Raw genomic sequence first — 25,307 nt, 5'->3', positions numbered from 1 at the left:
CACAGGGACGGCGGTCCTGCTCTCGCGGAGACAGCATATCCCCGGGGCGAGCGCTGACTCTGCGGAATGGTCTGGTGGCTCCAGAGGACCTCCCGCAGCAGAGGCTCCGCTCTGGGCCCCCTGCAGCCAGCCTTGCTGGGCGCGAGGAGGCGCAGGATTTTCTCCATCTGCTGAGCTGAGCCCCAGTTTGGGGGCACCTGAACGATCATGCCCCAGTGAGCAGATGCCCAACAGACATTTTTCCAGGTACGACCAAAGGCCAGCGTTTACCTGGGTGAGATCTTGGTAGGAACACAGACAGACTTCTACTAGGTATGCGTTTATTTTCACGTGTAACAGGAAAAAACATAACTAGCACATCACCATGTGACTGCGGGATATATTGCATAGCACAGGACTAAAGTTTGAAGTAAGTAAAATTAAAAAGTAGGTGTGAGTCAAAGGAAATCTTAAGGAAAAGAGAAGAGAGCCTCGGTTAGGACAAAAATTGTGGAGGTGGTATGGGAGGGCCCCGAGTGTGGGGCTCACTCCTCAAGCTTTGAGTAAGAAGCTGGGCTCTGCTCTGAGGCCCCTAAGGGGCTCTACAGAGAAACCCCGCTCCCCGCCCTCGTACTTGGAGCCCAGGGCATCCGCAGAGGAGCGTGTGCTGCATCCAGACGACCCAGGGAGGCAAGTACTTTGTTTCATTTGTTCACGCCCTACAGAACGTCTTAGAAGTTACAAAGCAACAGGAGTGCCTGGGTGTCTCAGTCAGTTGGGTGTCCGACTTCCGCCCAGGTCATGATCTCACCGTCCGTGAGTTCGAGTCCTGCATCAGGCTCTCTGCTGACAGCTCAGAGCCTGGAGCCTGCTTCGGATTCTGTGTCTCCTTCTCTCTCTGCCCCTCCCCCCACTAGCACTCTGTCTGTCTGTCTCTCTCTCTTTCAAAAATAAAATGAAAACACTAAAAAAAAAAAAAAAGTTACAAAGCAACAAAGTGATTTTCCTTAAAAGGGAAGGAGAATCTTCTAGGTACAGCCTTGAGGAAGCAGTGGTCATAAGGCAGCCTGCGTTGGAGGGTCCAAGTGGGACTTGGGGGCGGGGCATAAACGGGGGGCTGAACAGACAACCTTGGCACTGTCCTTGGAGGAGTGTGTGCATGTGGGGGGGTTTGTGCGCACGGCCCCCGTCAAGGCTGTAGGAGGAAAACTCAGAGTTCCTGGTACCCTGTTCCCCAGCAAACTATTGGCACTTCATCAATGTCTGTTGAATCACTGTCGCACATGGGAGGAGCGCCAGAAGGCAGGGCAGAGGGGTTGCTGACGTCCTTGGACGTCAGCATACAGCACCCTCTCCTCCTGCCCCTGCTGTTCAGGTTCATGCCTGAGTCTGCTGCCCACATCAGCGTGACATGTCCCCCCGGTGAGAAGTCCACGGTTGCCACCATTAGGTCACGTTCTTGTACATTTATGAAACATTTCCTATTAAGATCCCCACCTCGCCCCAAATCCAAAGAATGTTTCTCACCATATAAATCTCAAAATTAAAAAAAAAGGGCTGTTAAAGGAGGACCCTGGAGTTCTACTCAAACAGCTCAGTCCTGCAAGCCAGAGCTGGTCTTACGCCCCCTACTGGACAGCTACAGGGTGTCATCTAAAGACTCACCCCAACTCACCCATGGAAATGGGGGTCAAGGCCAGTGCTCGAGAGGGGCACGACCCTAGGAGATGGGAAACCTGGACATGATGTTCAAGGTATGGAAGCCTTCCAGCCCAGAGGGCAGAAGGAGGAGTGGGAAGTCTGAGGGGCACTGTCCAGCAGCCTTTGAGCTGGGAGGGGGGTGGGGCTGGGGTGGCTCAGCCCCTCACATCCCGGACATGGTGGGCAGAGCTGCAGGCTGGCCCCTGTCATGGCTCAGAAGGAGAGTGTGCAAAAGTGGGTCAGAAAGGCAAACCGAGTCGGGAAAGGTCCTCCCCCCCCGCCCCCAGTCCAGGGCTAGTGGGCAGCTCACGGCCCCAGGGCCCAGTGGGGGCCCTCAGCAGCACCCTGCAGCACTCCGCTCCACGTGGCATGGCTTGCAGAAGAGACGGTTGTTCAGCGGGTAGCAGCCTTGGTCTGTGGGCTCCACAGACAGGAGGGTCCTGCAGTCCTGCGGGAAACGAGGCACAAGTGGATGGACCCCAGCCTGAGCCCTGCAGCCCGGAGCCCGCACGGGGCGGGGTCTCCCCCAGCATCCGTGGATGAATTTCACTGAACGAATGTACTCCCTAAGGGTCAGGGAAGCCTAGGGGCACATTCGATGCGGGCTTTCAGCCACACAGAGGTGTGAGTGATGAGGGCAGAGTCAGCTGAGGGGAGACCTGAGGACACTCGGAGAATCACGGACACTGAGGGATGATGGAAAGATCTAGAAGGGCCTTAATGAGCGCCCGGCGGCCCTTTGAGAACATAAGCTCTGTGAGGCCATAACCCCGTTTACCGCTAGGTCCCACCGAGACCAGAGACTAGCATACCACACGCATACAATAAACACCTGAAGGAGTAACTGAATCTAGTCCAGTCGCTTCATTTTACAGATGGGGAAACTGAAGGTCTGGGGAAGGATGGGCTTGCCCCAGACCAGAGAGCTGGTTCCAGAGCTGGGACAGGACAGGTTTCCAGGCTGAGTTCAGTGGTCTCTTTTTGCTACCCTGTCTGTACGGCTTCAACACTGGTCCAAACTTTAATATTTCTTATTTTTCAAATCACCAAAGGATTTGGGATCAAGGAGGATGGGGATTCGAGGCCCAAACCTTGCCCGCCTTACCATTCTGCCACAGCCCATACCCCATCGGGGCCTCACCTGTACACACACTGGAGAGGGACAATGGGAACAGTTGATGTCCAGGGGCCTGGCTCAGGGCACGGCTGGCATCCTCTGGAATCCGCATGGATCAGACCAGAGGGGCTGGTCCCCAGAGAGACAGCTTGGGTCCTGTTGGGTCCTGGCTGCCATCTGGGCCCAGCACAGCCAAGGGAGAAGGGCGCCCTCACGTGTCTCTTCCCTGAAACTGCGCCTCAAGTCCCACAGGGGACTGCAGGCAATTTAATGCCAAGGATCTGTGCTATTTCTAATGGCCACTTGTTTGGTATTCCGAGAGTACCAAGTGTCCAACCTAAGGTCCCCAAGGGCCATATGTGACCTCTCATGTATGTATGTATGTAATCTCTATACCCACCGTGGGGCTCGAACTCAAGACCCCAAGATCAATAGTCACATACTCCCCTGACTGAGCCAGCCAGGTGCCCCTGACCTCTCCTAATTTAGAATCAAGTGAGGAAACACCCCTACTATGACTGAGTCACAGTCTGCGAAGGAGCTGAGGGTTGGTGGAAAGCTGGCTAGACCCGAGTCAGACGGACAAGGGTTGGAACCACTTTTCTCTGCCTCAGTTTATCATCCCTCACCTGAGATGGCACCTTGAAGCCCATTTCCCTCCCCTTCCCTTGAAATGTAACTGCCACAGTCTGAGCTGACTGCTAGCAGCAGGGGGACGACACTCATGGCCACCTTCGCCAAGCTGACCAAGGGCACGCAGGGAGGGCCTATTTGCTCACCAGCCAGGCTCAGGGAAAAGTGAATCACCACTGGGCCTTAATAAGGGCTAGGGTGGTGATAAAAGCTCTTGAATGACATCATTGTTCTTTCAAGATGTGTTATCAGCTGGACCTTGAGCCATAACCAGCGCGCAACATAACATGGGCAATATGTCAACTTCTCTCCAAGCCCCCTTGTCACCAGCAGTGCAAACAGCCTCTTGGCTCCAAGCATGTGTATAAATAAGTGCAAAATAAAATAAATGTTTGGAATTGCTCACGGGCTGATTAAGAGATCTCCTCTGAGACGCTCAGAGATTTCCTCTGGGACACCCCACGGATGGCACCCATAAAAGTAGCTACCTTTGTCCCCATCCCCAGAGACGCCAGATCCATCAGCAACATGGGGGTGACAGAGGAAGCGTCAGGGGAGGCCTCTGAGAGCCTCCCCAGCAGGACTGACTCCGTAATTGCAGAGTCCAGGGGCAAAGTGCAAAGCCGAGATCCTTGTTCAAAGAGGAAGCACTTCAAGTCGGTGACAGCAGAGCTCGGAAGCAAACAGGGGACCCCCTGAGCGGGAGACCCTGTGCAACTCGGGGGGCATTTCTTGCTGGGGCTACAGCACCGCCTTGAAGCAGCCTCCCCATCTCAGCCTCACTCCACCCTGTAGCCTGAGGTCCAGACTCCTTAGCTTTGGCACAGGAGGCCCTTTTCTTTCCTCTGGCCTCATTGCTACCACACCCTTTGGCACATTCCACTACAGACAAACCTAAAAACTTCCCCCGCTCGGATTCTTCAGGCTTGCTTGTGCCACCGTGGGGTTTTACAGGCCTGCGCCTCTTTTCTGGACTTTCTCCCCCCCCCCCCCCCCCCCCCCCGAATGCCTGGCGAACTCCTGCTCATCCTGCAGGACTCTGGTGAAGCATCGCCTCCTCCACAAGATCGCCTTTGATTCCACCACCCTGGTTGGACTTGACCACCGCCTTCTTTTTCCCAAAGCTGATTTGTACATGCTCTTTCGCCTGGAGACGAGGTCTGTGCCGTGCGTCTGCCCAGCTTCCCTCCCTTCCTAGGGTTGTAGCAACTCCTGTCTCCTATGGTTCTGCTTTGCCGGCCCCAGGGGTAGGCAATCGTAGCCCCGGCCAGTGATTGGTCCAGAATGGACATGTGACCCAGGCTGGGCCAATCAGAGCCCTTCTAGGGACTACACCGGTTCCCTTGATGAGGTTTCTAAGTTGGAAGATGTGAAAGCTGGATCATCGGTGGCCAGGCATGTATCCGCCTCCTCACAGAGGATGTTAGCCCACAGGAAGAGGAAACAAAGCAAACACACAAAATAGGCAGGACCGAGATGGAGAGTGAGCCTTGATTATCCGATCAATAACCCCACCATCAGCCTTCCCATGAGACTCTCCTTGAGGAAAAGCAGAATGACCTTGGTTTTTACCGTCTCTCGGAGCTTTCCTTATTAGACACTATTTGCAATTATCTCCATTCTTATTTGCCTTCGCTACTGAGCTGTGAGCATCTGAGAGCAGAGCCCCCACCCTGACTGGTCACCGTATCCCAGTGCCCAGCGCAGGCCCCGCACCCCGCGGGCTCTCGGCAGGGCTCCGGGGCCGTGCGGACAGCGCGTCCCCAACTCCTCATTGCCCTACTCACCTCGCACCTGTAGCAATTTTCATGGAAGTTCCTCCCCATGCACTCGATTTTGAAGGCATCCTTCCCGTCTCGAGGGATGATGGGGTTCTCACAGATGCTGCACACAGGGGCGAATTTCCTAGAGGGAAGGGAACCCACGCTCGAGGCGCTCAGCCCAGGACCGCAGAAATTAGCTGTGGGAGCCGGGGCGGCTCTAGTTGGCCTCCGGAGCTATTTCAGATGTGTTGCCATGTGACTGCACCTGGAGCCACAACCACAAACGCCTCTTTCTTCCTGGCAGGAGCGGGTGGAGAGTCCTGTGTAATTGGACCCGGCTTCCCAGGGTATAATCAGCTCGAGCCAAGGAAGTGACTGGGGGAAAGTTTGAATTTGAGAAAGCAGAGAAATCTGCTGTGTGTTCACTGGGGCTTAACCCCGTTTCATTTATCTCGTATTGTGGGTCACTGTTTTTTTTTTTCTCCTTCCTCTTCCCTTTCTTTTTAACAGGCACAGCTGCCCTTGTGCAGTGAGCAACTCCAGGACAGGGGCTGAGCCTCAGGCAGAGCATGTTCTAAGGCGAGCTACTGGGGCCTGGGGGTTTGAATCGTAGCTTCACACTTATCAGCTGGGAGAATTGTCGGCTGCCTGCCTCAGTTTCCACATTGTAAAACAGAACCCTTCAGAGTACCTGCCTGCCTATTAATCCCCAGGCTTGGGGATAAAAGGGCCTAATCCACACTGAGCAGCTGGCCCGGCGCAGGTACCCAGAGCATCAGCTGCAAGCAGGTGTGTGGGACAGGCCAACTGGTTTCTGGGAGCCCAGAGACCGCAGGAAAGCTCTGCTCCGGCCCCGAGAGCTCAGGCTCGGCGGCTCTGCTCTGGCGGGGCCCCACCCGGTGCGCGGAGTCCCCTCCCGTACCTATAGAAGTCGTCCAGGCAGTACACTTCATTCTGGTTGTCCAGGGCAAAGCTCTCGTCGCCAATGCACCGGGCACAGGTTACACAGGTGAAGCAGGTGGGGTGGAAGGCCTGGCCCAGGGCCCTGATGATGTGTTCCCGGACCACCTCGCCACACTTGCCACACTTCTCCAGAGTGTCCTGGGACAGAGGGACACTGCCTCAGAGCCATCCCATGGGTGTGCTCACTTGAGCCAGAAGGGGTTTCCGGCTGGCTACCCACAGGGGCCCAGAAGGGCAAGGGTACAGGAGACGGGCTCAGCCTGAAACTATCACCCCCAAACCTCTACCGCTGCTTAAAATGAGTCGAGCTTGGCAAGGTATCCTTGGCCCACAGTGAGGAATCCTGCCAAGAAGCTATTACCGCATTTTTTGTTACTAAGATATGCTTAGGGCCCATGTCCTCTAGGGCCCATGGGAGAAATCTCTCTTAAACCTCAGAGTCCTGGAAGAGCTGATATGCTTTTGACCTTGTAGACAATCAACCTTGAAACTCTTAACCTTCTCCATCAGGCCACTTGAAAGCTCAGAGTCAGATTCCATGCTCCACCTTTAGGAATGACTATAGGGGTCTTTTATTCATGTATTTGGGGTACTAACTTTCCCTCTGGTCTCATCTCACTTTCTACTTTGATTTTCCTCTCTTTGATATATATATATATAATATATGTAATATATTATATATATTATATATAATTATTATATATTATATATATTCTATATAATTATTATATATTATATATTATAATATATAATATATTATATAATATATATTATATATAATTATATAGAATATATATAATATATAAATATATATTATATAATATATATTATTATATATAATACATAAATATATATTATAATATATAATATATATTATAATATATATTATATATTATATATTTATATATTATATCTATATTATATATTTATATATTATATATAGAATATATTTATATTTATAATATATATTTAAATTAACTATAATTTAAATTTTAAATTAAATAAATTTAAATAAGTAAATTTAAATAAATCAATTTAAATAAATCTAATATAAATAAATATATAAACATATAAATAGATAATATATAACATATTTATATTTATAATATATATTTATTAAATTACATTAAATATTAATATAAATTAAAACAAATATATTTCTATTTATAATACATAAACATATAACATAAATATATAAATAATATAATATATAAAATGTATAATATATACATACATTTTGATTTAATGTTTATTTTTGAGAGAGAGAGAGAGAGACAGCTCATGAGTGTGAGTGGGGAGGGGCAGAGAGAGGGAGACAGAGGATCAAAGAAGGCTCGGGCTTGAACTCATGAACTGTGAGATCGTGACCTGAGAGCTGAAGTCGGACACTTAACCGACTGAGCCACCCAGGTGCCCACGATTTATTTTTAAAGTTTACTTATTTATTTTGAGAGAAAGAGAGAGAGAGCATGAGTAGGGGAGGGCAGAGAGAGAAAGGGAGAGAGAGAATCCCAAGTAGGCTGCGGAGCCTGGCCCTGGGCTGAATCCCATGAGATCATGACTTGAGCCTAAATCAAAAGTCAGATGCTTAAAGGACTGAGCCACCCAGGTGCCCCTCTGATTTCTTTATTTATCTTTTACATTTTATTGTGGTAAGAACACTTAATGTGAGGTCTACTCTCTTAACAAATGTTTACGTGTACAACATTACTATAGGTATGGGTATTTGTGCATTCTTACAAGCTGCCTCAAATCCCTTCTGGAATGAGGATTAAGGGGGTGGGGAAGGGAGGGAGGGAGGGAGGGAGGGAGAGAGGGGGAGAGAGAGAGAGAGAGAGAGAGAGAGAGAGAGAGAGAGAGAGAGAGGTTACTGAGCAAAGATCCTCCAGCCTGTCCACTTTCTCACCTCTCTTCTAGGCAGCTCTCTTCTGTTCCTGGCTGTGCTCCTGTGTTTATTTAACCTGAGCTCATCTGGACAGATAGGTATGTTTGCCTAAGCTGCCTATAATCTGCTCATATTTGGTGGGGACAGCATTGTCCCCTCTCCGTGTCCTGGGGGCCTCCCTCCCCTCCCTAGAACACTGCCCGAGTCTTCCTCCTGCCGCTTCCAGCTGTCAGCCCACCCTGGCCCCAGCTTCCCCTCAGTGACTCACCTCTGCCTGGCTGCAAGGTGAGAGAAGAGGACAAGACTGTCCTCCACTGTCACGGTGATGGGGGTCAGAGGGATGGGGTGGGGATGGCCTGACTCCTTGCTGCTCCCACCGTGTGCCTTGCTGGCTGTGGTAAGACGGAGACTGGCTGAGACTATCATCAGATCATTCGGGTTTTTCTAGATTATTCCAACTCCAAATAGTCTACCTCCTTGAACCAGTAGTTTTCAAACTGCGACGTGTACCAGAATCACCGGAGAGATTGTTAAAAGTGCAGATCGCCAGGTGCTACCCACCCGCAAGAACAAGGTGAGGCCCGCACACACCCAGGTGACGTGTCTGTGAGTGGTCTTTATGCCACACACCAGCGAGTTAGCAACTCTAACTTCGTGGCATCCAAACTGGCTCTCCCAGACCGCATTTGGTACCCAGAGGTGACACAGATTCCCATAAGGCTGTGCACTGGAGCCTGTGGCTTCAGGTGAGATAGAAGACCACGGACAGGCTCCAGAACCAGATGGGTCTGGGGGAGAATCCCGGCTCCACCGCCTTCTGGACGGTGACCTTGTGTGGCAGGCTGGGTCAATGCCCCCAAGACATACAGGTCCTAATCCCTGGAACCTGTGACTACTTTCAGGGGCAAAGGAGATGGCAGATGTGATTGAGTTCATGGTCCTGACTTGGGGGGATTACCCTGGGTGGGCCCTAAATGCCATCCCAAGGGTCCCTGTAAGGGGGACGCAGAGGGAGATGTGATGCCGAAGAAGGAACCAGGACGCTGAAGCAAGATGCCACCCTGCTGGCTCTGAAGGTGGGCAAAGAAATCAGAGTCTGCAAGGGATGCAGCTGAAGAAGCGGGAAGAGGTAAGGAAACAGATTCTCCCCTAGAGCCTCTGGAAGGAGTGCGGACGTGCCTTTGGACTTCCGACCTCCAGAACCGTAAGAGAACAAATGAGTGTCGTTTGAAGCCATCAAACAACGGTTGCGGTAATTTGTTAGAGCGGCCACAGGAAACTAATACACCTTGGCTGAGCTCCTTCCTCTCTCTGAGCCTCAGCTTCCTCGTCTGTGAAGTGGGTCAGTGGTGCCTGCCTCCCAGGATGATTGTGGGGAATGAAATAATGGGACGCCTTCCAAGTGCCCAGCACAGCGCCTGGTACCTGGAGGCCTAGCCGCAGGGGGGGGTTACCTGGTAGCAGGATTCACAGAGGGGCCGCCCGTCCTTCTGGTAGAAGCTCTGCCCGGCCAACTGGCGGCGACAGGTGCGGCACGTAAAGCACCGGGCGTGGTATTGCCTCTTCATGGCTTCCACGGCCAGCTCTCGGGGGGACACGGTCTTGTGGCAGAAGGCACAGACGTCTGGGGTAGAGACACAGGTTGTAAGCCCCCCGGTCCCGGAGTACTGCACCCAGGCGCCCCCCGGAACAAGGCCCTGGGGGTCGTGAGTGTGGCCTCATTTCAGGAGGAGCAGTAAGAAGGAATGTGACCAGCCTCTGAACGCCTAAATCAGGGCCACCTGGCTGGCTCCATCGGTGGAGCTCGCGACTCTTGATCTTGGGGTCGTGGGTCTGAGCCCCACACCGGGTGTAGAGATTACTTAAAAATAAAATCTTAAAGGGGCACCTGGGTGGCTCAGTCGGTGAAGCGTCTGACTTCGGCTCAGGTCATGATCTCAGGGTTCATGAGTTTGAGCCCCGCATCAGACTCTGTGCTGACAGCTCAGAGCCTGGAGCCTGCTTCGGATTCTGGGTCTCCCTCTCGCGCTGCCCCTCCCCTGCTTGCGCTCTGTCCCTCTCTCAAAAATAAATAAACATCAAAAAAAAAAAAAAAAAAAAAAGGAAAGAAAGAAAGAAAGCAAGCAAGCAAGCCTAAATCAAAGAACACAGCATCAAGGGGCGCATGGGTGGCTCAGTCAGTTAAGTGTCTGGCTCTTGATTTCCGCTCAGGTCATGATCTAGCGGTTTGTGAGTTCGAGCCCTGCAAAAGGCTCTGCACTGACAGCATGGAGCCTGCTTGGGATTCTCTCCCTCTCTCCCCCTGCCCATCCTCCTCCTCTCTCTCTCTCTCTCTCTCTAAAAATAAATAAACAGGGGCGCCTGGGTGGCTCAGTTGGTTAAACGTCCGACTTCGGCTCAGGTCATGATCTCACGGTCCATGAGTTCGAGCCCCGCATCGGGCTCTGTGCTGACAGCTCAGAGCCTGGAGCCCGTTTCAGATTCTGTGTCTCCCTCTCTCACCCTCCCCTGTTCATGCTCTGTCTCTGTCTCAAAAATAAATAAACGTTAAAAAAAAATTTAAAAATAAATAAACATTAAAAAAAGAAGAAGACTGTCAGGACAAACGGGTTGCCATCTGCAAAAATTTAAAGGAGGGTCCACCGTGATACATATATACCCAGACAATTCCAAACGTATCAGAGATCTAAGTGTGAAAAATGAAACCACAGGACTAGAAGAAACCAGAGAATTTATTTCATAACCTCGGGGTAGAGAAGGCTTTTGGTGCATGGTAAGCACTTAATAGCTGCTAATTAAATGGGTAACACATGGGGCCAAGGAGGCTGCGGGCAGTCACGCCCTCACCGGGTAGCAGATGGGGAGGACCGCAAAGGACAATTTCGCAAAAAGATCAAAGTTACGAATGCACCTACCCTTTGCCCACAGTATCTCCTCTCCCGGAAATTCTCTCACAAACCTACACGCAGGCAAAATGACCTACGTGCAGGGCAGTTCGTCTCAGCCTTATCTGTCACAGCAAGAGACCACCTAAGTGCCCATCCGCAGGCGACTGGTCGAATGCATACGGCAGGGCCCTGGGAAAGAATACTACGCACCTGTGGAAAAGGACCCACTTTCTGTTCTGATGTGGAACGAGCTCTAAGATGCCGGAAGGAAAGAAAGCCAAGAGCGGAACAGCCCAGAGTTTGCTGCTGTTTGTGGAAAAATGGGCAGGGTTGGAGGGGGGGGACACGTATCTCGGGGAGGATATGCGACACATTGACAACAGAGGCTGTCGATCTGGCAGGAAACTGGGTGATACAGGGATGGGGGCAAAGGGGAGGCTTTTCACGGTGTACCTGTTCATGCTTCTTGTTTTGTCTACGTGAGACCATCGTGTGTTCAAAAAAGTAAACGGTGAAAAAAATTCAAGCCATTCTGCTATCACAGCACATTTTGCAGAGCAATATTTATTTATTTGCTTATTTTTTTTTTTAATGATTTTTTTTTCAACGTTTATTTATTTTTGGGACAGAGAGAGACAGAGCATGAACGGGCGAGGGGCAGAGAGAGAGAGGGAGACACAGAATCGGAAACAGGCTCCAGGCTCTGAGCCATCAGCCCAGAGCCCGACGCGGGGCTCGAACTCCCGGACCGCGAGATCGTGACCTGGCTGAAGTCGGACGCTTAACCGACTGCGCCACCCAGGCGCCCCGCTTATTTATTTTTAAATGTTTATTTTTGAGAGAGAGAGAACGAGCATGTGCGGGGGAGGGGCAGAGAGACAAGGGGACAGGGGATCTGAAGCAGGCTCCATGCGGCCGGCAGAGAGCCCGATGTGGGGCTCAAACCCACAAACCGTGAGACCATGACCTGAGCCGAAGTCAGACACTCAATCGACTGCACCACCCAGCTGCCCCTATTTATTTATTTATTTAAAAGTTTATTTTTTTATTTTGAGAGAGAGAGAGAGAGGAAGAGTGAGTGAGCAGAGGAGCAGCAGAGAGAGAGGGAGAGAGAATCCCAAGCAGGCTCCGCACTGTCAGTACGGAGCCCGACGGCAGGCCTTGAACTCAGGAACCGTGAGATCGTGACCTGAGCCAAAACCAAGAGTCAGACGCTTAACCGACTGAACCACTCAGGTGCCCCTTGCTGATCAATATTTAAATGGATTTCAGTTATAAAGGAAAAAAGTTAAGGCAGTAAAAATAAAATCGATGTACGGTTCTAAGGCCCATCACTGAACCGTGAGTGGAGACAGATGCTGTGGCCGCTGTTCTACTTTCCCACCTGGAAGCTCATGCTTGTGCAGTGAGGGCCCCCGGGAACCACCCAGAAGCCTTCCACGCCTGAGCCTGTACCTGTGGATGCCTCTCTCTCGTGGAAGCCAACAGGCTCTTCTGGGGGAGGCGGCAGCTCTTCCGAGGGCCTGGGGGGACTGGGCCGAGGCTGGAGTGGAGGCCTCTCTTCCAGGGACTGTGGGGACATGGAAGGGAGGGCAGGAGAGGTGACATCCAGTGGGACCACACACGGGCCTCTCAGCTCTGCTCCTCCTCTGGTGGCACTGGGCACAATTAGCCCCACTGCTCAGAGGAGGGAACCAAGGCGCAGAGAAGCAAGCGACCTAACGTCACTCAGTAGGAAGGTACCACCGGGGCCCAAAACTACTTCCTTCTGAGGAATCGCCTGGAATCGTTTTTCCTTGGCCTGGAATCCCTCCCATTTCTACAACGGCCTCTGTTAAGGGCAGAGGATTAAAAGTATCTTCTCAGAGCTGAAAGGGGTACTCGAGCGGAAAGAGGGTGGGGAGCCCCTTCTCCAGGGACCTTGAAAAACATGACCAATTTTTAGCAGCTTGAAAGCTTCGAAGAGGGATGGCCCTCAAGCAGGAGCAACCTCCAGGCTTAAGTCCCTGAAAGGCGCAGACTAGCCCTCACCCTCCCTTGGCCCCCGGGGCTCTGTCTGGGGGGTCGGCAGTACCTGTGGTGGGGGTGGGGGTGGGGGTGGGGGCAGGTGCAGCTGCTCTAAGTCCGAAATGAGGGAGGCCCCCGTCGGGGCAGGGGGCTCCTCATCAGGGGACGGCGGCGGAGGTGGGAGGAGGTCCAGGTCCGGGAGTGCGTCCTCGCCATCCAGGGTAGGAGGAGGGGGAGAACACCCTGCAACCAAAAGGGGAGAGAGGCTTGGAGGGAGTCTCTCTCTGCAGGTGGACAGAAGAGGTGTCCACTTTCCCAGAAGGCCATGCAGCGTGAGGGGCTAAGAGCTCAGGTCCAGGGTCACCGAGACCTGGGTTCTGCCTCTGGCTCTGCCACTGACTTGCTGTGGGTCCTTAGGCAAGAGACGCAATCTCTCTGGATCTGTTTGCTTAGTTGAAAAATGGCTATCAATCTTTGCGGGCTGTTGTGAGGGTTAAGTGAGGTGGGACAGGTAAAATGGCGCAGGCTCCAAAAACAGCACCTGTCAGAACCCTCCAGAACAAGGGTGCCGGGGTGGCTCCGTCGGTTAAGCGTCCGACTTCAGCTCAGCTCGTGATCTCACAGTTTGCGGGTTCAGGCCCCGCGTCGGGCTCTGTGTTGACAGCTCTGAGCCTGGAGCCTGCTTTGGATTCTGTGTCTCCCTCTCTCTCTGCCCCTTTCCCACTCGCTCTCTCTCTCTCTCAAAAGTAAATAAAAACATTTTAAAAATGTATAAAAAATTAGCATCCCTTATTCCTTTTTACTTTTTTCCATGTGGATACTAGAACATTATTTTAATTTATTTTTTAATATTTTTAATGTCTACTTATTTTTAGAGAGAGAAAGAGAGAGAGTGCGAGAAGGGGAGGGTCAGAGACAGAGAGGGAGACACAGAATCCGAAGCAGGCTCCAGGCTCCGAGCTGTCAGCACAGAGCCCGACGCGGGGCTCGAACTCACAGACCGCGAGATCATGACCTGAGCCGAAGTCAGATGCTCAACCGACTGAGCCACCCAGGTGCCCCATAGAACATTTCAAAATAGGAGGCCTGCATTGGTGACCTGCTTTATATTTTCATTGGCCAGTGCTGACACAGACCTTTTTTGGATCTTGATTCAAAAGATAAATCATCTCATGAATTCTCATTTTGTAGATAAGGAAGAGTGAACTATTCTACTGAATATGCAAGAAATATACGCAAGATACAACACAAATACACAGTATACGGTATACAAGAAAAGACAGCAAACCTTTCGTTCTGCTATAGCCCAACACTTGAAAAGTATTTTTATGGCATGTCAGGGAAAATTAAGAGTGGAGAGAGCATTAGATAATGGCCATCTTTGGACATGCACCCTGAAGAATGCGGTGCTGAAATGACCCAGTTACTGGGGTTTCCTTTAAATTACTTCACAGAAGCTATCAACGCTAGCCAAATTATGGAAGGAGTCCAAATATCCATCGACGGATGAACGGAGAAAGAAGATGTGGTATGTATACACACGCACACACACACACGCATGCACGCACGCACGCACACAATGGAATATTACTTGGGGATGAAAAAGAATGAAATCTTGCCATTTGCAACAACGTGGATGGAACTAGAATGTGTCAGGCTAAACGATAAAAGTGAGTCAGAGAAAGACAAATACCATATGATTTCACTCATGCGGCATTTAAGAAACACAATAGATGAACATAGGGGAAGGGAAGGAAAAATAAGATAAAAACATAGAGGGAGCAAATCATAAGAGACCCTTCCTTTTTCCTAAAATGTTTTAATGTGTATTTACTTTTGAGAGAGAGCACAAGTGGGGGAGGTGCAGAGAGAGGGGGGGACAGAGGATCCGAAGCGAGCTCTGTGCTGACATCAGCGAGGCCGATGTGGGGCTTGAACTCACAAACTACAAGATCGTGACCTGAGCTTAAGTCAGATGCTCAACCGACTGAGCCACCCAGGTGCTCCAAACCATGGGAGACAAATAGAGAGAACAAACTGAGGGTTGCTGGAGGGGAGGTGGGTGATGGGGGGAATGGGCTAAATGGGGGATGGGCATTAAGGGGGGGACTTACTGGGATGAGCACTGGGAGTTGTAAGTGATGAATCACTAAATTCTACTCCTGAAACCATTGTTACGCTATATGTTAACTAACTTGGATTGAAATAACATTTAGAAAAATAATAAAAAAATAAATCACAAAAGAAAAGTAAAAAAGAACACAGAAATGGAATAGACGATACAAATGTGGCAAAATCTTATCAACTGTTGATACTGGATCCAGGATAAGCAGGATTCCTCTAGCTGCTCTATTCTGTAATTCTTTAAAATCTCTTTAAAAAAAAAAAAAAAAAAAAAAGAACCCAATAGCAAACGCTAGTACAAACCCAAGAAAAGCACCCCGGCATGAAGTCATGTTCAAGGTTAGCACAGCTTAACGCCTGCAGGGAAGGCTGAGGCCCACGCGGTGGGGGGCGGGGGGGGGCCTGGATCCCAGGGCTCTGCACAGGGAGGAGGAAGAGGGCTGGGTCTCACCCAGTTCCTGCCTCAGCCCCAGGCTCTGCTCTGTCCAGGAATGCTCACTATTCTGTGGGGGTGACCTCCACCCCTCCATGCTGTCCTGTCGAGGCACTGCCCAGCTTCCCTGGAGGAGGCGACTGGGGGTCAGGCCCTGAAAATCCTCTGTTGGCTGCCATGTGCAGGGACAGCACTATTCTTAGTGCCCCAGGGAGAGAGGGCACGGAGTCTGGTCCGCCTCTGCCCTCCGTCCCCCTCCTATGTCTGGGGCACAAGGCAGGCCAGGCCTCACAAGGTCAGACTCCCTTCACACCCATGGAAAGCAGATGGAAAGTGCCTGAGGCCCTGCCCCCTAAAGACCTGGGCTCTGTCCCATTCCCTGCTGATTCACGGGGGCACCTCTCTGGGCTTCGGGTTTCTTGTCCATTCGAGAAAGATAATGAGCCCCTTCTGCTTTCTCCCAAGGACTGAGGGACTGTACAGATGGGAAGATTATTCTAGACCTGTGAGTAAGCCACAGAATCATCTGGGGGCTTGCTCAAAGGCAGATGGTGAGCCCCACCCCCAGAGCTTCTGACTCAGCAGGCTTGGGGGGAAGTGCCTGATAATTTACATTTTTGAAAAGTTCCCAGGTGAAGCTGCTGGTTCAAAGGCCACACTTCATTTTTTGTCTAAGTTTATTTATTTTGGGAGAAACAGAGACAGCACAAGTGGCAGAGGGGTAGAGAGAGAGGGAGAGAGAGACAGAACCCCAAGCAGGCTCCGTGCTCTCAGCACAGAGCCAGACACGGGGTTCGAACTCACAAACCGTGGGATCCTGACCTGAGCCGAAACCAAGAGTCAGTCAGATGTTTAACTGACTGAGCCTCCCAGGTGCCCCACAAAGGCCACACTTTGAAAACTAGTCTTTCAAAGGCACCTGGGTGGCTCAGTCGGTTAAGTGTGTGACTCTTGATTTCGGCTCAGGTCATGATCTCATGGTTCGTGAGTTTGAGCCCCTCATCTGGCTCTGTGCTTACAGTGCAGAGTCTGCTTGGGATTCTCTCTCTCTCTCTGTTCCTCCCTAGCTCTCTCTGTCTCTCTCTCTGTCTCTCAAAATAAATAAATTAAGAAAGAACACCAGTCTTCTACTCCCCAAGCTTCTCCTGCTTACTGCCTTTGGGCTAAAACAACAGTTCTCAAGTGTGGTCCCCCCACGGAAGCATCAGCATTACCTGGATATGTGTAAGAAATGCAAATTCTCTGGACCCACCGCAGACCTGCTGAATCAGAAACACCCGGGGTGGGGCCCAGCCGGCTCTGTTTGAACAAGCCCCTCATGGAGCTGAGGCTGCTCCAGTGTGAGAGCCTTGCTCCAGATGAGCTCAAGTGAGTCAGGAACCGGATCACGGAGAGGCAGAGGCACGCTCAGGCCTCTCCCGGGACCTGCCTTCTGTCCCCAGCCAGGATAGGAATTCAAGACAGAGAGGGGCTTGAGGCCACCAGGCGGGTGTGCAGAGGACCCCGGGCGATTCTGTTTGAGTGGCCACGAGCAGGAAGAGGAGAAGCAGCTTTTTAAAAAGAAGCCGAGAAAAACTGACTCCTGACTGTGAGCTGGTGCATCCGTGTAAGTGCACGCGAACATCTAGAGGGGAGTGGGGACCGCTGCCAGGATGAAAGGGCCAAAGAGACGTGTGTGGATTGCCCAGGGGACAAGTACTGGATGGGGCGTCAGGGGACAGCCTGCAGCAGAGATGGCTCCTGCTTTGTGTTCTGTGCTCAGACCAGACTCATGACCAAGCTGCTCACCTAGAACCTGTCTCACTCAAGTGAGGCCGAACCCCAAGATTCCCCGCGCTCTGCCCGTTTGCCAGTCTGGCAAGCAAAACGGCGGGCCGGCCGCTGCTAGGCACCCCTCCCAGGCTCTGGTTTTGTTGTCACAAAATCCACCCATCCCAGGATCCGATGACCCATGAAAATGTCCCGGAAACGTTGGCGTCTGGGCATCTAAACTATGTTTCCTGGACTCCCTCTCCTATGCAGAAGGGACGTACGTTTCTTCAACTGGATCACCTGTCCTGATGTGTGAATTCCGGTCATCGTGGTCCTGGCCCTACATGGAAGCACCTGGAAGAGGCTGTGTTCTTGTGATGTGTGGTTAGGAAGGAAAGATCGGTTCACAAGGTTGGGTCGTATGAAGAGGCATGTTGCACGAACGTCCGTGCATTCCCACACGTGTATACGTGTGGCCCTTTCGTTCTACTGGTCTTTAGGTGGTTTGTGTGGTGATGGACGCACAGGGCTGCCCTAGCCTTGCTCGGGGACAGCAGGTCCCAGGGGGGCCTCCGGAGGGTTGTCCTTGATGTCTCTTTGCTTCCCGATTCCACCTGGTGTCCCATTAGTCAAGACATCCCCCTGCCCCAGGCCCCTGGATTGTCCTTCTTCCTTGTTTCTACCCAACCAACAGCTGAGACTCCACGGAGTGGCAGGGAGAGAGGACCGGAAGGCTCTCTGTCACCACGGCAGCAGAGCCAGGCACAAGGTAAAGAAAAGCCATTTATGACGCAGATCCGTTCTGTGATGGGTGTGTCATATACACGACCAAATTTCCACTTTGCAGAGCAGGGAACCAAGCGAAGAAACAGCTTGCGTAAGACCACACAGCACGTGAGTGGCAGAGCCCGCGAGAGAATAAAACCCCCTCTGAGGTCCTCCGACACGCCCGATGCATTCCTGCCGCAGGGCCTTTGCACTTGCTGTTCCCGCGGGCCAGCTCTATCCTGTCATTCAGGTCTTATCAGAGCTGAAATGTCACCTCCTTGGAGAAGCCATCCTGACTACCCCATAAAAAGTTGTACTCCGCACCTCTTCACCGTGTTTTATTTCCGTACAGCACTTGTGTCTCCCCAACATATAATTTTGTCATCTGTTTCCCCCGCTAAGATTTAAGTTTCCTGTAGGCTGAAAGCCTTGTCTTCCTTTACTTGTCCCCAGTGCCTGGCCCAGAAAAGTAACAGCAGGTAACACATTTAACACTTTCTACATGGCAGGCGCTGGCCTCAACGTATGTTTTACTTCTTCCATTCCTCACAACAACCCTCTGAGGAAGGTACTATCATTACGCCCACTTTATAGATTAGGAAACTGAGGAACAGAGAAGAGCCAGGATTCAAACCTAGGCAGGTGGGTTTGCGTCTGCCTGGCACATAGTAGGTGCTTGATGAATGAATGAATGAATGAATGAATGAATGACGTCAGAGTCGGCCCCTTCCTCCCTACCTCAGTGCTGCCTCTGAGCCAACCTTCTGCCCAGCCCCCTCACCCTCTTACCTCCATTGGAGAGCTGAGATGGTACAGCTGGCCCTGGGGCTGCGGCCTTGGCAGGTGGAGTCCAAAGGCTGGGCCTCCCTGCCGAGCCAGCCCCGGGTGCCTTGGTGGGAGCAGGGGGCTCCCGGGAGCGGCCAGGCCGGGCCTCGCAAGCTGCCCGCCTCACTTCCTCGGCCACAGCCTCATCCCGACGCGGGGGTGCCAGTGTGATGAAGACAGACGAGGCGACCCTCTTCTCAGGCTTCGAGGCCATCGTCTCCGCTCCTGGTGGTGCTGGGGACAGAGCGGGGCACAGGCTTGGGCAGGGCTTAGGGCACAGGGATGTGCTCCACCTGGACAGACAGACATCCCCAGGGCATCGAGCCTCCCTTCTCCTGACAAGACAGGAGCAGCCGCTCTACTGTGCCAGCGGCCCGGGCCAGCCCCACTGGAGACAAAGGGCCTGGGGACGTCCTTTGGGGGGAGGGTGGGCGTCCACCAGGTGACTTGGCCGCAGGGATGGGACCCAACGGTCCTGACCGCCCCTCCCCCGCCAACCTACACACCTGGGGGAGCAAAGGGCAGCCCTGCCCTGCTCACCTCACAAATGATTAATTTTCCTCAAGTGCGAGGCTCCTGCTGGCCCTCTGGCTCCCCACCCCCGGTGCTGGTCCCAGCCCAGGGCCAGGCCTGCCACTGGGCCACACCCCAGTTACCTCCCTCCCCTGGGATCCAATTCTCCTGGGAGGGAGGAAGTTCCGGGGGTCCAGGCCAGCTCTGCTGGGGGAGGGAGACAGCGTCAACTGTCAGAGCACAGGGGTGGGTTCCAGGAGGCAGAAGGGGACAGGAAAACAATCAGAGCTGCTGTTGATCAAGACCTACCCTGCCCGCGCTGCCGTAAGCACTTTCTGCCCCCTCACTTCTAAATCCTCCCAACTGTTGGGGGAGAGGCACTGTGACTATCCTGACAGATGAGGAAACAAAGGTTCAGAGAGGTAAAGTCACTTGTTCAGGGTCACACAGCAGCGGAGCTGGGATTTGGACGCAGGGCCCAGGCTCTTGGCCACTCGGCCCTGCCACCCTCTCCCAGCCCAGCCCACAAGCCCGCATCCTTCTCTCTGTGTCAACCTCTGTATCCAATCAAGTCTTGATTCTATTGTCAGACTCTCTCACTCTGTCCCATCTCCAAAACCAGGCCCTGGTTCAGGCAGGGGTGGGAGCCCCAGTGGTCTCCATTCCTGCCTCCTGCCTTGATCTTCCTAGACCATAAATCTGTCTCCCTGTTACTCAAAAGCCTTCCATGGCTCCTACTAGCAAATTCCTCTGGCTTCAACTTCTTTTTTGACCACCCTGGACCATTCACCTTTTCTCAACTTTCTCTCTTACCTGCCTTGGCGTGTTTCCACCCCCTGGTTTTCCTCCCCTGCCCCTACCCCGGGGTGAGCATCAGTTTTTTCAGCTCAGACATCACCTCTCCACGAAACCTCCCCTGATTCCTGACCCTCTCCCTGGGGCAGCTGTCTGCTTCCTCAGGGTGATGACAGCCCATCATAGGACATACTGGCTCACGGTCACCATGTCTGCTCCTACTCCCTAAGTGACTGCATGTGACTTCAGCTATGCCCGCAATCTTTGTGACCCAAGTCCAGAGTGGGCATCAGAGCATGAATCTGGGAGCAGAGCGGCATTCCTGATGTCAAGGGCCCCATTTTCCATCTCCCAGGTTGTGCCTGCAAACAGTAACCTCCACGGCCAAGGCTGAGGGGGGCCATGCGGGTGGGGGGAAGGCAAATGACCACATTCAGCCAGGAGGACTCCTCACTGGGCTCCCAGGGGTGAAAAGCGCCCCTTCTTTCTAACTCACTCTGTGGCTGAGCCACTCTGACATGGCCTCAAAGCCATCGAGAGAGCCATGGAGAGGAGAGTTAACAGGGACCCAGAGAGTGAATCTCAAGAAGTGGGGCTGAGGGCCCCGAGGGACCCTAATGACAGACTTGGAGCCCGAGTGGCCACTCACAAGGCCCCCTCTGTATCTCAAAGCCACTGGCCACCTGGGTCTCTCTTGGTGACTGAAGGAATGACAGGAGCAAACACAATACACGCCCCTCAGTTCCTCTTAAATTGGTTTACACGTTTGGTTAAAACATATAGCTCAGTCTGATTAATAAAAATATCCGTTCTGAATAAGGAACCCAACATAGGAAGAGAGCTTTAAAAGTTCTTCAAAAGTACTTTCCTTTGGGGGCCCCTGGGTGGCTCAGTCGATTAAGCATATGACTCTTGGTTTCGGCTCAGGTCATGATCTCACGGTCCCGTGAGTCTGAGCCCCACATCAGGCTTTGCACTGACAGTGTGGAGCCTGCTTGGGATTCTCTCTCTCCCTCATTTTCTCAAAATAAATACATAAACTTAAAAAACAAAGAAAAGTACTGTCCTTTTGTTTCTTGTTCTGGAAGTGATGTCTGGAAGTGTATAGACTTATGTGAGCTGTCCTAGTGATATAAAACCATATGGTTTTGGGGCGCCTGGGTGGCTCAGTCAGTTGAGCGTCCGACTTCAGCTCAGGTCATGATCTCGCGGTCCGTGAGTTCGAGCCCCGTGTCGGGCTCTGTGCTGACAGCTCAGAGCCTGGAGTCTGCTTCGGATTCTGTGTCTCCCTCTCTCTCTGACCCTCCCCCATTCATGCTCTGTCTCTCTCAGTCTCAAAAATAAATAAACGTTAAAAAAAATTAAAAAAAAAAAAAACCATATGGTTTTATCCTTTGCCTTTACACTTTGTTACGAGTTTAAGAGTCTATTCTTGTAAGCGGTTTTCAGAGATTTACATCCAAGAAACAACAACAATGGCACTTGCTGTGTGCCAGGCACCGCGGTACAAGCTTTCTGAGTCTCAAAACGCACCTGAGTCGCAAAACAGCCCGTTACGCCCCCACTTTACAGGTAGTGCCATGTGAGGCCCCGAGAGGTTAAGTGATTTTTCTAGGCCGTCTCGGCAGATGCAGAATTCTAAATGAGCACCATTTGGCCCGAGTCCCAGGGTGTCCTTGGACCTGAGATGCCACACTTTTCCTTCCCTGGATGGTACGGGGGCCTCCAAATCCTCAGCCTGTTCTCACCCCAGAGTGGCCCAGTCCAGATCTATTATCCTGTGGTCAGTCATTCTGGGCTCATCCCCAGACAGAATGCTGTGGATGCCCCCTCCGCCTCCCTCCCACCCTGCTCTGACCCCCACTCCGCCCCAGCCCACTCCTCTGGGAAGTCAGATCTGTGGGTTTCTCGGAAAACATCCAAGGCAAACGTCCTAGTTGGGAGGCCAGATGTTCACAGCTGGGCAGTTCCACCCACCCCCACCCCCACCCCTCCCTGTGGTTCCCGGCAGGGACTTCTTTGGGGCCCCGGGGGAAGGGGTCGAGCTGGGATTTTCAAAAGCCTGTCAGTCAGGCCCAGGGCTGCTAGGAGAGGGAGCCTAGGCCTCCCTCTGGTCCCACTGCCCCCAGGTCACCCCAGAGCAGGGGGGGGGGGGGTGTATGTGTGAGAAAGCTCCCTGTGGGGCTACTGGCCAGCCGCACCCAGGGGACCCTCCTCCCCCATCCTTCCTCCCGCAGAGGGCGAATCTGAGATCCAGTTGGGTAAGCGGAGAAAGTGGGAACAAAGGGAAAGAAAGTCATTTCCTGTCAAGAGGAAGGAAGGAGGCTGAGATCCAGCCAGCCAGCCACCCAGCCCGGCTTTAGGCTGCAGCCCAGGGCAGGGGACAGGCTGCCTGAGCTGGAGAGCCTCCCGGTAGTGCCCCCCTCCTTCCCTTCCTTCCTACTCCTTCAAACCCCCTCCGAAAAACTCTGGAACCACCTGTAAGCTTTGTTCTTTAATACTTTGACCAAGCAATCTATACTTGGTTCAGAATTAGATTTGTGGGGTTGGGGGGTGGTGGCAATGAGACGGTGCCCACCCCCACCGCCGAGGACCCCGCAGCCTTGGGTAGAGGCTCCCCTTCCCCCTCTCCTACCTCAGGGAAGCCAAGGAAGCACACGGAGCTGGATTCACACCGGGCCCCACCTCTTTCCTGCTGGGTGACCCTGAGCAGGTCACTGACCCTCTCTGGGCCTCAGTTTTTTCACCAAGTGAGAATTAAAAAGGTCTGTCCTGAAAGGTGGTTGGCAGACAGGGCACAAGGAGAGAAGGTGCGGGAGATCTCGGTACTAGGTAGGTGCCAAGAGCCAGCTGGTTATCCAAGCTCCTGATGAGGAGAAGCCCCCAGCCGCTGGGCTGGCTTGGGGGGCCTGGGAGGACCGGACTTGGCCTCCGTCGTTAAGAGCAGGAATCTGGACGCTGCCCAGGCTCTTCCCGGGGTTCTCGGGGATGGGCCGGAGGGGGATCCACGCCAAGACGCCCCCACGGCACACCCCTTCCCAGCCCACCCCCCCCCCCCCAGGGATTTGAGGCCCAGAGAGGGGCGGCCCTGGGGCCCCTCCTCTCCCCTCGCCTGACCCGGGCTGGGTAAAGGGGCCCGGAGCTCCCCCGAGCTCCGGAAACCCGGCGCCCTCCCGCAGGCAGCCAAGCTGGGCGACCGGCCGGGTCACGGTGGGGCGCCGCCGGGGACTTTAATTCGATCCATGTGCGGGACGCTGTCCTCTTTGTGCGGGAGCTTCCGCCCTGCCCACCTCTTCCCCTGGCGCCCCTGGCTCCCGGGCAGGGACACCGGTCCTCCCCCGGCTCCGGGGACAGAGACCGGGGGCTGGGACGGGAGGCGGCCCCCCGCCCCCCCCTCCCCGGAGCGCCGGGGCTGGGGTCCCGACCCCGGGGGGAGGGGAACGTGGGGGGCGGGGGAGGAGGGCTCCGGCCAGGGGCGGCCCGCGCTGTCACCTGTGTGCGGCCGGGGCAGGGACGGAAGGACAGGATCCCCCCTCGCCCCGCTTACCTGCGTCGCCCGCGCCCCCAGCGGCTCCGGTCCGACGCCCGAGCGAGCAGAGCCGGGAGCGGCGCGGCGCCTCCCGCCCCCTCCGCCCTCCCCGCCCCTCGGCTCCCTCCGCCCCGCCGCCCCGGCCGCCTTACCATAAAAGGTGAAGCTCAGGGGGAGGGGGCCCGGGGTTCCCGCCGGCGGAAGCGGCCCCTACCTGCCCCCCCACCTGCCCGGCCTCGCCCCGCGCCGCCCCCGCCGCCCGCCCTTTGTTCCCTCGACCCCTCCTCCCGGCTCCAAGGCCCAGTCCCGGGGTGGGAGGCCTCCCCCCGCTGCCCACTCCCCTCCCTTTGCGCGCCCTCCGGGGTCCTTGCCCCCTCCCCCTTCCCTAGGTCACCTGGGTTGGCGGCCCCACCTGCCCGGTCGGGTGGAAGGGGGGTGGGGGGTACTTACGTCGGAGTTTGGCCTCAGCTCTCCTAGGGTCCTAAGAGTCAGGTGGACCTGGGTTCCAAGGCCATTCACTAACCGAGTGACCCTGGGCAGTCACTCCGCCTCCTGGAGCCTCCTTCTCTTGTCTGTAAAATGGGAGTGCTGGCTGCCTGGGGTCAGCCTGAGGATAAAAGAGGATAATGACGGTGAGAAGCACCGGGGTAGCCAGTGGTCAGTATATACTGGGCTTGGGGCTTTTTTAGGGGGTGACCCTGGGTGGGTGTCTCAGATGTCCAGGGAAACAGGTCATCTCAGTTTGCTGTCATCACTGCTTGTGGGGATCTGTAAGCCCTTGGGTGCCAGTGTCCCCCGCCCCTGGGGCAGAGGCCCCTTCAGGAAGCCGGCTAGGCAGGGCCCAGCCAGCAATCAGGTCACCTGGTTTGCCACTCCGGTTCCAGTCTCTGACTCTCTCCCACCTCCTGCACTCCCCCCACCCCCTCCTCCAAGCCAAAGTAGATAGAATTTGGAGAGGGGAGGAGTAAACAGAGCCTGGGCCCTGGGACAGGAGATAGAGCCTGGATGGGCCGCCTGGGTCCCTGGAGGCCTCGGGGAACATTGCTGGGAAAAGGAATCTGGGTCTGATTCAGAGGCAGATTGTTCTTTTGATTAAAGCCACAGCAGCTGAGGCCAGAGGAGTGCTGGACCCAGCGGCATCTGGGGGAAGAGGCCAGGCAGCCTCTGGCTTTCCCCTGTGGCCCAAGTTACAGTCGCGCTGGCCAGGATGGCTCTGGTGTTGCTCCCGAGGGAGGGGCTCAAGCGCAGGGGGGTCGTGAGGGGGTACTTGGATCCCTCACCTCTCCTCCTCTTCCTCCTCCCAGCCTCTCTAAGTCCCTCACCCACTTTTGTCATCCTCTTTTATGGACCGTCTCAGCCACGTTGCAATAACAACATCGTAGGAGCTACTGACGTCGACATCTGCAGGTGCCCCACCTACAGACCTTTCCACTGAATCTCCAGGACGGCCCCGTGCGGCAGGGCTGGTCCTTTCCGCTTCACAGTTGAGGAGACCGAGGCTCCGAGAGGTGCGAGGCCACACGAGGGGCGAGTGGCAGAGCTGGGTTCAAATCCGAACCAGCCAGTGCCCCTGGGTGCACACACGGCTGTGCTGGGCCTGTGGCCCCTGTGCACCTGCGGCCCTCACAGATG

At 53.8% G+C, this 25,307-nt stretch overlaps 1 protein-coding gene across 1 annotated transcript; it reads right to left on the bottom strand.

Moving 5' to 3' along the window:
• Positions 1 to 303: 303 nt before the first annotated feature.
• FBLIM1 (filamin binding LIM protein 1) lies at positions 304 to 19,072 on the bottom strand. Its single transcript, XM_086715772.1, has 7 exons — positions 18,803 to 19,072; positions 13,004 to 13,179; positions 12,385 to 12,499; positions 9,496 to 9,665; positions 6,116 to 6,294; positions 5,218 to 5,335; positions 304 to 2,128 (listed from the first exon to the last, which is right to left on the bottom strand). Exons 1-7 carry the CDS (start codon positions 19,050 to 19,052, stop codon positions 2,015 to 2,017), a joined length of 1,122 nt encoding a protein of 373 aa, XP_086571898.1. The 5' UTR covers positions 19,053 to 19,072; the 3' UTR covers positions 304 to 2,014.
• Between the last annotated feature and the right edge of the window lie 6,235 nt (positions 19,073 to 25,307).

The sequence above is a fragment of the Puma concolor genome, chromosome C1, assembly GCF_028749965.1.
Source record: "Puma concolor isolate L17-30 chromosome C1, mPumCon1.1.hap2, whole genome shotgun sequence".
Taxonomy (NCBI): Eukaryota; Metazoa; Chordata; class Mammalia; order Carnivora; family Felidae; genus Puma; species Puma concolor.
Note: the sequence above shows the minus strand (reverse complement) of the source record. Positions and strands in the feature narration are given on the sequence as shown.